This window comes from Syngnathoides biaculeatus, chromosome 15 (genome assembly GCF_019802595.1).
Source record: "Syngnathoides biaculeatus isolate LvHL_M chromosome 15, ASM1980259v1, whole genome shotgun sequence".
Classification (NCBI taxonomy): domain Eukaryota; kingdom Metazoa; phylum Chordata; class Actinopteri; order Syngnathiformes; family Syngnathidae; genus Syngnathoides; species Syngnathoides biaculeatus.
The window spans coordinates 16,845,795-16,860,077 of NC_084654.1; the positions used below are offsets into that span (position 1 = coordinate 16,845,795).

Sequence of the window (14,283 nt, forward strand, 5' to 3'; positions counted from 1 at the left end):
TTGCTTCAAGGTGTGACTAATCAACCATCACGTGCAACCCACCAATCGATCGAAATCCTAGCGATTGATAATTACGCCCATCCCTAATGAGAGCATGGATGTCAAGTGAACAATTTCCTAGACCCCAAACTGTAAATGATGTTCTTCTTACTCTTGGAAACTCCTTTTTTTCTTTCATTAAAATGACAGTTGGGTTTAGTATTAGGAATGTTGTGTTGTTTTTGTTGATGACTTTAATTTAAACGAGGTGACCGCAACAAAGCGGTCATCCGATTCCACTTTATTTACTGTAGGTTGAGCGTACATTTGGACATGATCGGCATGGAGTTCACTGTCTCACTTTGCTACTAACGGCCTCAGGGACCCCCACAGGACAAAAACAGCTAACAATTCCATGCACGAGAGTTGTAAACAGTTAGGAATCAAACACATTGCCTGTAAACTACACTGCATCAACGCAGTACAACATTGGATTTTGATTCATGCGATAAAGCCTATTGCTGACATTAAAAAAAAAAAACACATTTGACGTGACAACCAATGACAATCCCGATATTGAAAGTGACTCAATCTGCGCAAACCAAACACTTTAAATCAACAACATTTGAGAATGACATGCTTGAAATTCAAGTATTTCAGTTAAAGTGATAACAAACATACGTGATGGTGAATGTAAAGCTACACGGCAGAATGGTTTTATTAACAATACGCCCTGAGTGACCTCTCTCTACATCCACGAAAATGCTGGTCTACATATGCACCATTAACTTGAGGTTTTCCTTTCTTTTTTCCAGAAAGGCCTACTTAAAGGTCAAGTGTCATCCCTATAAACATTCTAAAATAGATATTGAAATGAAAAATACATGTAACATTATTCACTTTAATTCTATACGAAAAAATAAATATGAGCGGAGGGCGGGTCATCCATGCGCAAAGTTGCGGAAGTGTCATTCGACATCCAAGTGGTCGCCATATTGGCTGCATCTACTGTCCGTGATGTCACCCCGGACATTCGCCATTGAAAACACGCGTTGGACCCTACTGTGAGAGACAAGCACGCCCCTTCTGACACGGAAACTCTGTTCGAAGACGAGAACATCTCACAACCGAGTGACGTTACCGGGGCAATATTACCCTAATGTTTCGAGCCAAATTTAGATGATATGCGGATCACGGCCAAACCACCTCGCCGCCCGATCCACCTCCGCACGGCGGTGATAAAAACAATGCCGTCCGCAAGCGACAACGACGACGCCGCAGTCAAACCACCTCCATGTCCGATTCACTTCCGCGGCAGAGATGAGCCACCGAGGCCCAGCACCACGATGAGCCACCCCGGCTGACAAGGCCAGCGGGTGGCTCGGCCTTGTCGACAAGGCTGGTGGCGATTCACAAGGTATGCTTAGGCCGTATTTCATGGCTGCAGCACGGAAGTCTTCCAATGTGCACATCGACACATTTAACACCCGAGATTTACACCCCCCCTCCAACTATTGTTTTTTTTTTTTGTAGCTGTATACACACCTACCTGTCATTTGGAACCCACAAAGCTCTCGTCCTTTGTGCAATCTATTTTTCACGACAAATCGGATTTTTGGAAAGGTATGAAGAGGCAATCCATCCTCCCGAGTGTTCGAGCAATATCCAGCAATACAACGAGCCGGCATTTTGGCTAACACGAAGGAACAACAAGCTATCTTACCGCAGGTAAAACTAATAGAAGAAAACAAGTCGGCTTGAGTGCGCTACTGCCTCCAACGTCACTTCCTGCTTCTTGTGGAAAAAAAATCCCTCAAGAGGACTTTCATGCCGGGAGTTACTAAAAGCCTTATACATCAAAATCATGTTTTGTGGTGAAAAAACAGATGGGTCCATACAGGCAGCTATTTTTTTCCATTAATAACATATTATAAATCATCCATTTCATGACACTTGACCTTTAAGTACACTGTAACAACAACAATAATTTACTCATGATATTAAGTAGGTCCATCCATAAAAACATCCACTTGTCAGTTTAAGCAAAGGTTGCTATAATTGAACAATCTTTTGGCCAGTGAGGATTTGGTAACGGTTTGCTTTCATCCTGGACTGGAAGTCAGCTTCTAATGCCAGGAACTCGTTTGCGTGCTTACCATTCGCGGGATGTCTCTGGTCGGTGGCAGGGGTGGGTTCATGTGAATAGCTTGCATACTAAATGCCAGCGGGGCAACTGTTGAAAGCTATCTGCCTGTGAAATCTTTCCGTGGCATCGGTAGCGCGGAGAGAATGAGTGAGGGAAAATGTTGGCGCGGAGACCGCGCGCAGGCTGGAAAGGCCATCTGATATTGGGCTGTTGCGACCAAATCCCAACCTGCGTCAAAGCTGGGAATTCCGTGCTCGGCACGCAATCTCCTACCGTGTCTGTGGCAGTGTGACGGACATATTAATAAGAGCCTGGCACACTTTACGCTGTTGTTCCCTCCCAGAATACACCGGTGTGCCTGGGTGTATGGGCGAGTTACATGCAGAGACACCTGTCCGTCAACCACGTTGGCAGGGTGCGCTTCTGGTCACGCTGGTGTCATCTGGCCTCCCGGGCCTGCAGCAGTTTGCGGTACACAGAAAGTCCTGCATGACAAGGCAACGGACATTTCAGTTAACCTTGCCCTCTGAATTCCCTTTGTGTAAGAGAGCCTGGAACCAAGTTGAAATGCCATCATAGCATTCGGGCTAATCGCCCAGACAATTTAACTGGCTGATATAGTGAAGAAAATAAGTATTTGAACACCCTGCTAGATTGCATCCTCTCCTTAATACAGTACAGCCTAAGTACAGTCATCCTGTCCCATGTGCACAAAAACACCCCCAAAGCATGATGATACCACCCCCATGCTTCACAGTAGGGATGGTGTTCTTGGGATGGAACTCATCATTCGTCTTCGTCCAAACACAGTTCGTAGAATTATGACCAAAAAGTTTCATTTTGGTCTCATTTGACCACAAAAATGTCTCCCACGACTCCTCTGTATCACCCAAATGGTCATTGGCAAACTTAAGACGGGCCTTGACATGTGCTGGTTTCGGCAGAGGATCCTTTCGTGCCATGCATAATTTCAAACCATGACGTCTTAGTGTCACCTTGGAAACGGTGGTCCCAGCTCTTTTCAGGTCATTGACCAAGTCCTGTCGTGTGGTCCTGGGCTGATCCCCCACCTTTATAAGGATCATTGAGACCCCACGAGGTGATACCTTGCATGGGGTTCCACTCCGATTGAGATTGACAGTCATGTTTAGCTTCTTCCATTTTTTAATGATTGCTCCAACAGTGAACCTTTTTTCACCAAGCTGCTTGGAAATTTCTCCATAGCTCTTCCCAGCCATGTGGAGTTGTACAATTTTGTCCCTGGTGTCTTTGGACAGCTCTTTGGTCTTGGCCATGTTACAAGTTTGAGTCTTACTGATCATATGAGGTGGTGGAGAGGTGTCCTTATGCAGCTAACGACCTCACACAGAGGCATTTAATTCAGGATAATACATGGACTAACTTTTAAAGGCGAACTAACGGGTCTTTGAGGGTGAGAATTCTAGCTGATAGACAGGTGTTCAAATACTTATTTGCAGCTGTATCACACATATATATCGTTAAAAAAAATCATACATTGTGATTTCTGGATTTTTCTTTTTAGATTATCTATCGATGAAAATTTCAGACCCCTCTGTGATTTCTAAGTGGGAGATCTTGAAATACAGCAGGGTGTTCAAGTACTTATTTTCTTCACTGTATATCCTTATTCAAATCATCAAAAAGTGGATCTTTTTATTCCTTTAAAAAAAAAAAATACAGATTAACACATTCCATCATAAGACAAAGGTAATAGTATTCAAACAAACAAACCAAATTTCTGAAAAAAAAAAAAAACAAAGTCAGAGAGTAATCATGAGTTTGGTATTGGTTTGAAATAAAGTGGTATTGAACATCCTTACGAAAAAAAAAGTCAACTGACTGGGGTGATGATTATCTGCCAGCCAGCAAAACGGTGGTTAGTGGTTTGCTTGCCTCGCGTCTGCCTCACAGTTCTGAGTTTGCATGTTCTCTGTGCTTCCGTGGGGTTTTCTCTCAATATTCCAGCCACCTCCCACATTCACGAGGGGCTGATGTGGGCCACAACTCAAACCGTAGGCCACGCACCATAAGGCACAAATCCAACACACAAAAACTACAGTAAAGCTATTTTAGTTTAGATTCCATTAAAGTTGTTCATTTGGGGGGTTTTTTTCTGTTATTGAAAACGTAACAAAAACTGGTGGAGGATTTCGGGGAACTGGAATGGATTAATGGCATTGCATTTAATGTGAAAACTGATTTGATGGAAGAGTACATAATTGAATTACAACCTTGGTCACATAAAAAAAGTGAGTACTAGTATGTCAAGGTACAAATTGTCCCTGCTGACCTCAATCAACACGGCACTCCACTGTGTTCTGGATACTGGGCTTCTTCAGTAACAGACTACGGAATGTTAGAATCTGAAACATCTCCTACACTCGGATCGCGAACACGGGACACCTCAGGGATGTGTCCACAGTCCCCTCCTCTACTCCCATTTTACACAAATGCTCTCCAATCCACCCCAAACAGACTATTGTTATTCTGTTTTCGAAGGTCCACTTAGAAATGGATTCATCACTGTTCTCCTCCTTATGGCAGCCCTGCCTGTGGAGTTAATGCAGCTTTCATGACGATGATGGAGTAAACGGTGCCCAACCAGGGAGGGATACCACTGAGATGCCTCCTTTAGATGTGCTCAGCGCTTGGCGCCCCATCCCATCGCCTGGCACGCTGCCAGACATCCAGTAGAAAAGGCATTCCGAGTACAGTTTGAGCTGCCGTGTGCATTTGTGCTCCCAAACAGTATTCCCTTTCATTCCCTCTATGCGCACACTGTTTATTTTGGTGCTCGTCTATGCCGTGAGGCCTGACTGAGATGGAAAACTGACTTCCAGGCCGATGACATGACGGCTAGAAGCAGCTTCCTGTAGCTCAGTCAACGAGAGATAAAGGAAAAGCATTCCCCTTCCCATCCAATTCCATGTGGCGCTTCTAATAATTCATCTAAAGTGGGTAACAACACAGTCCGTCTTTGCAGGCTCCAGTAAGTCCCAGAGCAGAAAGTGCTGATTAAAGCCCAAGTGTCATCCCTATAAACATTCTAAAATAGATAGTGAAATGAAAAATACATATATTATTCACTTCAATGTCTATACGAAAAAATAAATATGAGCGGAGAGCATGTCATCCATGCGCAAAGTTATATTGGATGCATCTCCTGCCCGTGATGTCACCCCGGAGATTCGCCATTGAAAACACGCTGTGGCCCCTACTATGGGACACGCCCCTTCAGACACGGAAGCTCTTTTCAAAGAAGAGAACATCTCACACCCGAGTGATGTGTCCGGGGCAATATTACCCTGTTGTTTCGAGCCATATTTGGATGATATCCAGATCACTTCGAACTAACAACAGACTCCCAGACAGTATGTACAGTATGAGCCCCCCCCGGCCGAAGCCGTGCTCTTCCGCAAGGCACGGCTTCGGCAGCGGCTCGTCCGCCCACCTACTATGAGACATGGGAGCTCGGCCGAATCCGTGATCGGCGGACACGGCGTCGACGAGCACATCAACACATTTAGCACCTCTGACTTACAGACGTGGATCTTTTGTGACGTTCTGAAAGGATTACGTGGTCCCTCCCAACGATTGCTTTTTTTTAGTAGCTCTATACAGACCTACCTGTCATTTGGAACCCACAAAGCTCTCATCCTTTGCGCCTGTGCAATCCATTTTTCACGACAAACCGGGTCTCTTGGAAACTTATGAAAGGTAAATCCATTCTCCCGAGTGTTTGAGCAATATCCAGCAATGCAACGAGCCGGCATTTTGGCTAACACGAAGGAACAAAGAGCGACCTTCCCGCAAGTAAAACTAATAGAAACAAACCAGTCCGCTTGAGTGCGCTACTGCCTCCAACGTCACTTCCTGCTTCTTCTTGAAAACAAATCCGCCGAGAGGATTTTCACGGCGGGAGTTACAAAAAGCCATACATGTCAAAATCATGTTTTGTGATGAAAAAAACGGATGGGTCCATACCGGCTGCCGTTTTTTCATTAATAACCAACTAAAAACCATCCATTATATGACGGTGGCACTTTAAGGCAGCAATTATCTTCAGTCTAATTTCCACCAGCTCATACAGTTTGGTTAAAATCAGTCAAACACCTACAAAGCTTTAAAAAATAACTGATTGATGCCCGTCTGTCGGGGGTCTCGTAGTGAGTGGTATGATATTTTAATCGCAATCAACACATTGTCGTCTGTCGATTCATCGTACCATTCAGAAAAGATACTGTAAAAGTTTGAAAGACATTTCAAGAATCTTGTTCATGAATTACCTTTCTGTTCTTTCTGAATGTTTGAAATTGACATTTAACAAATCCAGTGAACCCCCATTAAGAGGCGGGGCCTAGTATGGTGGTGTGTGGTGTAGGCTCAAGCTATGGCGGGACTGCATGTGAATGTCTGGGCGCCGTCAACTGTGGCTGACAGCAGCTGGTGTGAGTGTGTTTATTCTAATTATGTATTTTAATGCTCTCCCAGCATTCAATAAATGACTGAAAAGTGCATGAGTGACTGTGGCTCTCCTTTCCCACATGCAAAGGCATTACAGTAAGTATACTCTAAAAATCCATAACATTTTCTCTAGAAACTGCAGATTTCTATGTTAGATAAAGATTTCTGCAATTGATGTGTAGATATGTTCCACAAAATAATCTGGAAAATAGCGGGGATGCGGTAGATAAATCATGATTTATTGATGGTGGTTGAGGACCATAGTTTGGTCTCTCACTGGAGTTCCCGCCCGCCCAACATTTGTGAAATTACAAAACCAAATAAATCTTTTATCTGTCCATTTCCGCTCTGAACTTCCACTCCACTTTTACGGAAAAATAGAGTTCATTTATTTACTAACTGCCCCCAACACTGAATTTCTCCACAAATGACATAATAAGTGAGGGCAAGATCCAGAGCCATTTTTAACTCATTCCCAAACAGTTCTCCACGTTAACATCAACATTTGAACTCAACAGCCGACTATGGAAGTTCTAAGATATGTCCTTAAACTGCCTGGAACATCATCGTATCCCCCATATCCGTGCCGTCATGGTTGCGAGGCCTCTGCTGTAACATCAAACACAAAACGTAAGATGAGCTGCATCGACTTGTATTGATGGCGATGTTCCCTAAGGCTTCTGAAAAACAGTACACACTTGATTGCTTGGTGCAGTTGTCGACCTGGTGGTGGGGTAATTCTGTTTTTCTTGATTTGTAAACATGACATACCCACAATTTAATGTACAATAAGAGATAAAAATAATGGGGACTCGCAAATGGTTGTGGTGTTGTACATGCTGCTACTATTTATGAAGATAACGGGGATTTGATTGCTATATCGCAATTGACTCAAAGGGAAACTAAACCCAAGATGTCAAGTGTGCCAGTTTTGAGAATTTGATGTATGTTCACTAAGTTCGCTTGCTTTATTTACAAAGAAAGCCATTAGTCAATAAATATTCAGCAATTACTATGTATTCAATTTTACTATTACATTATTAGCTCAATAACAAACAATCATAACATCACCATCTACAGTATATGTACTGAATGAGCTGTGAGCCAATCTAGATCTTTTTTCTTTCACATCAAGATGATGTAGAACACTTTTACACTTCAAACATAATTAAATTCTAAAGAAAAGTAAGTAATATTACTTATTTTTAGATGTCTCCGTTACAAGACATGGTGAGCATATGGTGAGCATATCCGCCTAACAGTTCTGAGGTTCAGGGTTCGAATCTGGGCTCCACCCATCCTGCGATGAATTTGCATGGTCTCCCTGTATTTGCATGAATTTTCTCCGGCTTCCTCCCACATCCCAAAAACATGCAACTCTAAATTGTCCATCGGTTTGAATATGAGGGTGAATGCTTGCTTGTCTCCATGTCCGCTGCGATTGGCAGGCGACCAGTCCAGGGTCTACCCCACTTCTCCCCTACAGTCAGCTGAAATTGGCTACATCTTAACCACGACCCTAATGAGGATAAAGTGTAGAAGATTGATTTGTAACTGGGCATGTTGTGCTGTAATGAGGTCAATGTACAACTCGGCAAAACAAACTGTCCGTCAAATGTATGAAAACCAAGGCCGGGTAAACCGAACTGAAGTGTATTTTACGTCAACATGGCTTCCGTTCACTCCTTTGAGTCAGTCCTTCAGTAGCTTGCACCTGAATGAGGCGATGGCAGTCGACAACACGCTTCATCTGCCTGATTCTGATAAAGAGTCCTCACCCCGACACGATCCGACACTCACTCATTTCCTCCTCAGACTGAAGGCAATAAATCTTTTCTCAGTCAACGGCCGCAGAGGCTTGAGAAGCAGGAGACACGGGCCAAGAGGAGGCCTGTGCAACACATGCGAGTCATATTCCCCCCGGGATTGTTCGCTTTGATTGCACCTCCAAAGGAAAAAAAAAAAGGTGCCTTTTGCTTTCATCTCACAACAATTGACAATAGCAACACACCGGAGAGACGGGAAAAAGAAGGTGCACAAAAGGAGCGTTGTTTGAGCAAAGAGAGGATGAGATTAGGAGAGTTTACCAGAGAGAGAGAGATAAAGGGAAAGCGTGATTAATGGCCACTGACAGCTGATCACGGAGAATGTTCTCCATTTGCAGTCGCTGTCACAGTCGATCAGTGCGGGGCACTCATCTCGCTGCTAAGGTAAACTGGGCAGGAACAGAGAGCCACAAAGGCTGCGGCCCTTCTAATAACACCCTGCCCCTTCCCCCTTCCCCCTTCCCCCTCCACACCTCCCTCCTCCCCAACACCACACTGCATCTCTGTTTCGCTCCACTTTCATCATCGATGCAACGACAGACTTGACCTGCACACTTGGGTTCTGTTACTGAATAGCTCATAACTCATTATTTCTCCAAAGGAGACAATCAGGCTTACAAAAAGATATCTACACTAGGTTGGTAACAACTCATTTATATACGTTTTCTTGTATATTGAATCCATCCATCCATTTTCTTAGCTGCTTATCCTCACAAGGCTCGTGGGAGTGCTGGACCCTATTCTAGCTATCATCGGGCCGGAGGCAGGGAACATCCTGAACTGGATGCCACCCAATCGGAGGGCACATGGAGACAGTCGCACTCACAATCACACCTAGGGGCAATTTAGAGTATCCAATTAATGATGCATGTTTTGGGGGTTGTGGGAGTGAAAGCGGGGTGCCCGGAGAAAACCCACACAGGCAATGGGGAAAACATACAAACTCCACACAGGCCGGGCCAGGATTGAACCCCGGTCCTCAGAACTGTGAGGACAACACTTTACAGCTACGCCACCATATCACCTATATTGAATTCAAATAGAAATAATCGTGAACCTGAAATATGAAAAAAAAAAGGATTAACTGGCAGTTAGTAATGCAGTTAGTAATGCAGTGAAAGCAGGGAGCAGGTGGAGGAACAATTACAAAGATGAAAGATGGAAAATGATGGAACGATGGAGACATGCACTGGAAAGGAGAGGAATGAAGATTAGCTGAAGTAAAAAAGAGTATATGTGCATGAATGAGAGGGGCGGTGGGGGAAGAGTGAAGCTCCAGGGAGAAGAGATGGCAACAATACAGAGCAATGGAGAGTGTAGTAAGGAGGTGAAGAAACGGGTCCAAGTGGGGTGGAACAGCTGACGGAAGGTGTCTGGGGTGTTATGTGACAAAAGAGTTTCTGCTGGGATGAAGGGCAAAGTTTATAAAACAGTGGTGACGCCGGCCATGATGTACAGATTAGAGACAGTGGCATTGAAGAAACAACAGGAAGCAGAACTTGAGGTAGGAGAAATTAATATGTTGAGGATCTCGCTTGGAGTGAGCAGGTTGGATAGGATTAGAAATGAGCTCATTAGAGGGACAGCCAAAGTTGGATGTTTTGGAGACAAGATTTGAGAGAGCAGACTTCGATGGTTTGGACATGTTCAGAGGCGAAAGAGTGAGTATATTGGTAGAAGGGTGCTGAGGATGGAGCTGCCAGGCAAAAGAGCGAGAGGAAGACCAAAGAAAAGGTTGATGGATGAAGTGAGGGAGGGCATGAAGACAGTGGGTGTGAGTGAGGAAGATACACGAGATAGGCTAAGATGGAAAAAGATGACACGCTGTGGCGACCCCTAATCGGGACAAGCCAAAAGGAAAAGAAGAAGAAGAAGTTGTCGTAATGCCACCCTATGGGGGGAACAATCCAATGCAAAATTTAGTCTGTTCCCAAAAAGATGAAGAAGGAAGAGTATTGCGTGACTTTTCGAGAAGAGGTGAGACAGGCTCTCAGTGGAAAGGAGGAGCTTCCAGAAGACTTTATCTATACAGCCAAGGTAATCAGAGACAGGCAAGAGAGTAGTGCGTCTGCTGGTAGGAAAAGGGAGTAATACAGGAAATCATACAAGGAAAGAGGTTAGCTAAGAGGAAGTGGGACGCTGAGAGGACTGAAGAGAGGAGACAAGGATACATGGAGATGAGACGTAGGGGAAAGGTAAAGCCCAAACAAGAGACATGTGATGACATGTATCCAAGGTTGGACACCAAAAGAGAAAACGATCTCAACAGATTGGCCGGACAGAGGGATAGAGATGGGAAGGATGTGCAGCGGGTTAAGGTGATTAATGATAGTGATCAAAATCTGTGGAAGGATGATTGTGAGGGTGAAGGACTTTAAATACTTGGGTTCAACACTCCAGAGCAATGGCGAGTCTGGTAAAGGAGCAAAGAAATGAGTCCAAGCAGGTTGGATCAGTTAATGTGTACAGTGAGCCACTGCCCATTTGCAATTCACCATTGGCGAACTCACCAGCTCACAAAATTTTTAGTAAAACCCAAATGATGTCGTTTACTGAAAAACACCCATTTTCACGAATTCACGTATTTTTGTGCTCTCTATGTAACAGACAAAGACACCACTTAAACATCCAGCTACTTATTAAGTGCAATGTTAGCAGAATAGCCGAAAATATTGTACACCACCTGATAGCCAGCCTGACAACTAACAGTAAACTTCTCAAAATAATGCATCGAAAGGTCCAGATCTCGAGAGGGAGTGTTGGAACTTAACACCTGATCAACTATTGAAGGACGCTCAACGTAAACTACAGTCGTAAGTAGCCAACAAAAGTTGCAAAGTTTACATATATTTTTTGTCTCACAGAATTTTACATTATTTTCTTTGAGGTCATGGCTTTGGAAGCTCCTGATAGGTTAACTGACAACATGTAAGTTAATTGATGGCACACTTGGGGGTGTGTTGAAGGCCACACCTCAAACAGTTCCTTATTTGAAATCATGGGAAAATCTAAAAAAAAAAAATGGCCGGCAAATGAGAGAAAGAATTGTGGAGCTTCACAAATCTGGCTCATCCTTGGGTGCAATTTCGGGATGCTTGAAGGCGCCACGTTCATCTGGTCAAACAATTATACACGAGTATAAATATTATGGGAATGTCCAGCCATCACACTGCTCAGGAAGGAGATGAACTTTATGTTCCAGAGATGAACGTGTTTTGGTCCAAAATATGCAAATCAACCCCAGATGCAGGATGAAGCTGGTAAGAAAGTACAGACAGTACATAGTGAAACCAGTCCTGCACCGAGATGGGCTGAAAGGCCACTGACCGAGAATGAAGCCATTACTCCTAACGAAACATGAAAAAAAGACAGCTTGCTACCCTAACCCTAACCAAGACAAAGATCTTAACTTCTGGTCTGATGAAACTAAAGTGGAGATGTTTGGCCACAATGACCAATGTTATATTTGGAAGAAAAAAGGGGAAGTTTGTAGACCTGAGAACACCATGCCAACTGTGAAGTAGTATCATGTTGTGGGGCTGTTTTGCTGGAGCAGGAACTAGAACTCTTCATAAAATAGACTGCATCACAAAGAAAGAACATTACATGGATATACGAAGGCAACATCTGTGAAAGGTTACCTCAAACATTTGACCCAAGTCACGCAGTTCAAAGAAAATGTTACTCGATACTAAGGAAATGTTGTAAACTTTTGACCTCAAAGAAAATAATATAAAATGCTCCCAGTAATCCCCCCATCATTGTGGCATTTAACAAAATTAAATAATTTTAGTGATCCTGACTGACATGAACCAGGAAAAATTTAATGTGATTTAACTTCAGAGCGTGAGTCAAAAAATGAAATGTATCAATGCACAGTGTATGAAAACTATGGCTTCAACTGTATGTACTGTATTTAAAAAAAAGTATCTCTGTATTACTGGAAAACGTAATAATATGGCTCATAGGAAACTAGTATTTGGTATTTTTATGGGCTGCAGAGCATTGGCATACAGGCCAGAAAGCTCGCACATCTGGTGCATTCATTTAAATCAAATTGATGAATGGTGATGAAATAACTCGTTTTTCAACAATAAATGAATTTGTTCGAGAAAAAAAAAACGTTTGTGCGTGAATTAATAAATGTATTTTTCATTTAAAAAAATGTTAATTACAAAAAAGAAAAGTTTTCAACCAAATTTGTTGCGCTGTACTCATTTGTACATTAACGTAAAGAATTGTAAAACGTTGGCGATAATGTTAGTTTCCAGAGTACAAAGTGTATGTGAAAGGTCAAAAGGCTTCCACTGTCTTTGTTCAAACTCATAAATGCAGCATCCACCCCCCCCCCCCGTGCCCCCTTTGCCCAAAATGCTGGAAAAAAAAATCCATTGTGAAATGCAGAAGCTGCTCCCAACGGATCCAGTTACAGTAATTGATGCGTTTCAAAGATGTTCGTTAACCTATGCCAACCTTCATACTTTGAAAAGAAATGAAAAGAAATGTTCTGGTCACACAGACGCACACATACAGGCAGTCACATACACACACAGTTTTTTTTTTATTTGGTGGGAGGTGCGGAGCTAGCGTATTTTTCCGACAGCTCAGTTTGGACGAACGCGGGCTGATCCCTGCTTGGGCTTGACTGTGACACTCAAACGCAGTGATGAATGGTATGATTTGCTAATGCTAATGCTGCGATGGAAAAAGGCTCGTGATCAGACAAACAGATGTGCGGCACGTCGGCGAAAACTGCTTAATATCACCGGTGCTGCAATAACCTCAACACTTCGCCGGGCCGCCGGCTCGTGATGGAAAGACCGGCTCAGGTCCTGAAAGATGACGGGACACACGTGAGCGACGAAACCCGCAAGTGCGGCGCATTGGCCACAATAAACCCGAAGCTGGATTTTTGATTCTCTCGGTGCAAGTGAACAAGCTTTTGGCAAACGGAGAGTAAGTGGAACTGGGGAGAATTGTCCAACAGATGGGAATGTCCTCTCTGTTTCAAGATGCCATCATTGTTCAGCCTCTTATTCATCCTTCGGCGATGACATCACCTCTGCTAAGTCATTCTAATCTATTTTACTGCCTTTACACAGCACGGGGAGAGCAACACAGAGGTAAAAATATCCTGTGGTGCTTATCGCTCCTCCGTGTTCTGGCTCGGGTCATTCATACAGGCACCCGAACTTACAATGCACGTGGGGAACTGCAGCATACGACCCACCTGTCTTAGCGCAGAAGGCGTCGTAGACCAAATGCTGCCCGCCGGTCACATTTCCATTGGCTGACCTCTGAGTGGACGTCTGCCTATATCGAGACACAATGAACTGGATTTGACTGAGGAACCCAATACTTCGTCCGTGTTACTTTCAGAACACATTTTCGACTCTGTGAGTGATGTCTGCTGAGTGAGTCAGCACATGTAAAGACTGTTTGCCAAGTCAGACATATAAATTCCGTTCCCGATGACCACGACATCGACGTGTACGTTGTGATATGTTTGCGGTCCGCCACTCGATGGCCACAGCACAGCATTATGACCGGACAATTCAAAATTTAATTCAAGAGCCAGCTCCAATATACTGCATTTACAAAGATAATAGTTTTGATGGGTGCTGTTAGTCTGTTTTCAATTTAACAAAGTTTTTTTTATATTATTGATGTTGTTTACAGTGGGTAAGCAGAATTGCAAATGGATACATAGGTGGACTGTTTGTAGTGGTGTAACATTACTGCATCATGAGAGAGGTCTAATATTTTCATTGCTGCAACTTCAATAGTAAATACCACAAATGTTTGTTTTTCTCCCCCTAGATTAATCGTGCTGAATGTGTAAGAACG

At 43.6% G+C, this 14,283-nt stretch overlaps 1 protein-coding gene across 6 annotated transcripts in view; it reads right to left on the reverse strand.

Moving 5' to 3' along the window:
- Window positions 1-273: 273 nt before the first annotated feature.
- Window positions 274-14,283, reverse strand: part of ttll5 (tubulin tyrosine ligase-like family, member 5) — a 66,411-nt gene continuing 52,401 nt past the window's right edge. For 4 of the 6 annotated variants that reach the window (XM_061843484.1, XM_061843487.1, XM_061843485.1 and 1 more), the window contains 2 exons: window positions 13,667-13,749; window positions 274-2,610 (listed from right to left, as the gene is read on the reverse strand). In XM_061843484.1, coding sequence (XP_061699468.1) covers window positions 2,564-2,610; window positions 13,667-13,749 — 130 coding nt within the window. In that variant the 3' untranslated portion in view covers window positions 274-2,563. Of the gene's footprint in view, window positions 2,611-6,991; window positions 7,220-13,666; window positions 13,750-14,283 lie in introns of those variants that run through there. The other 2 variants (XM_061843488.1, XM_061843489.1) reach the window with 2 other exon arrangements.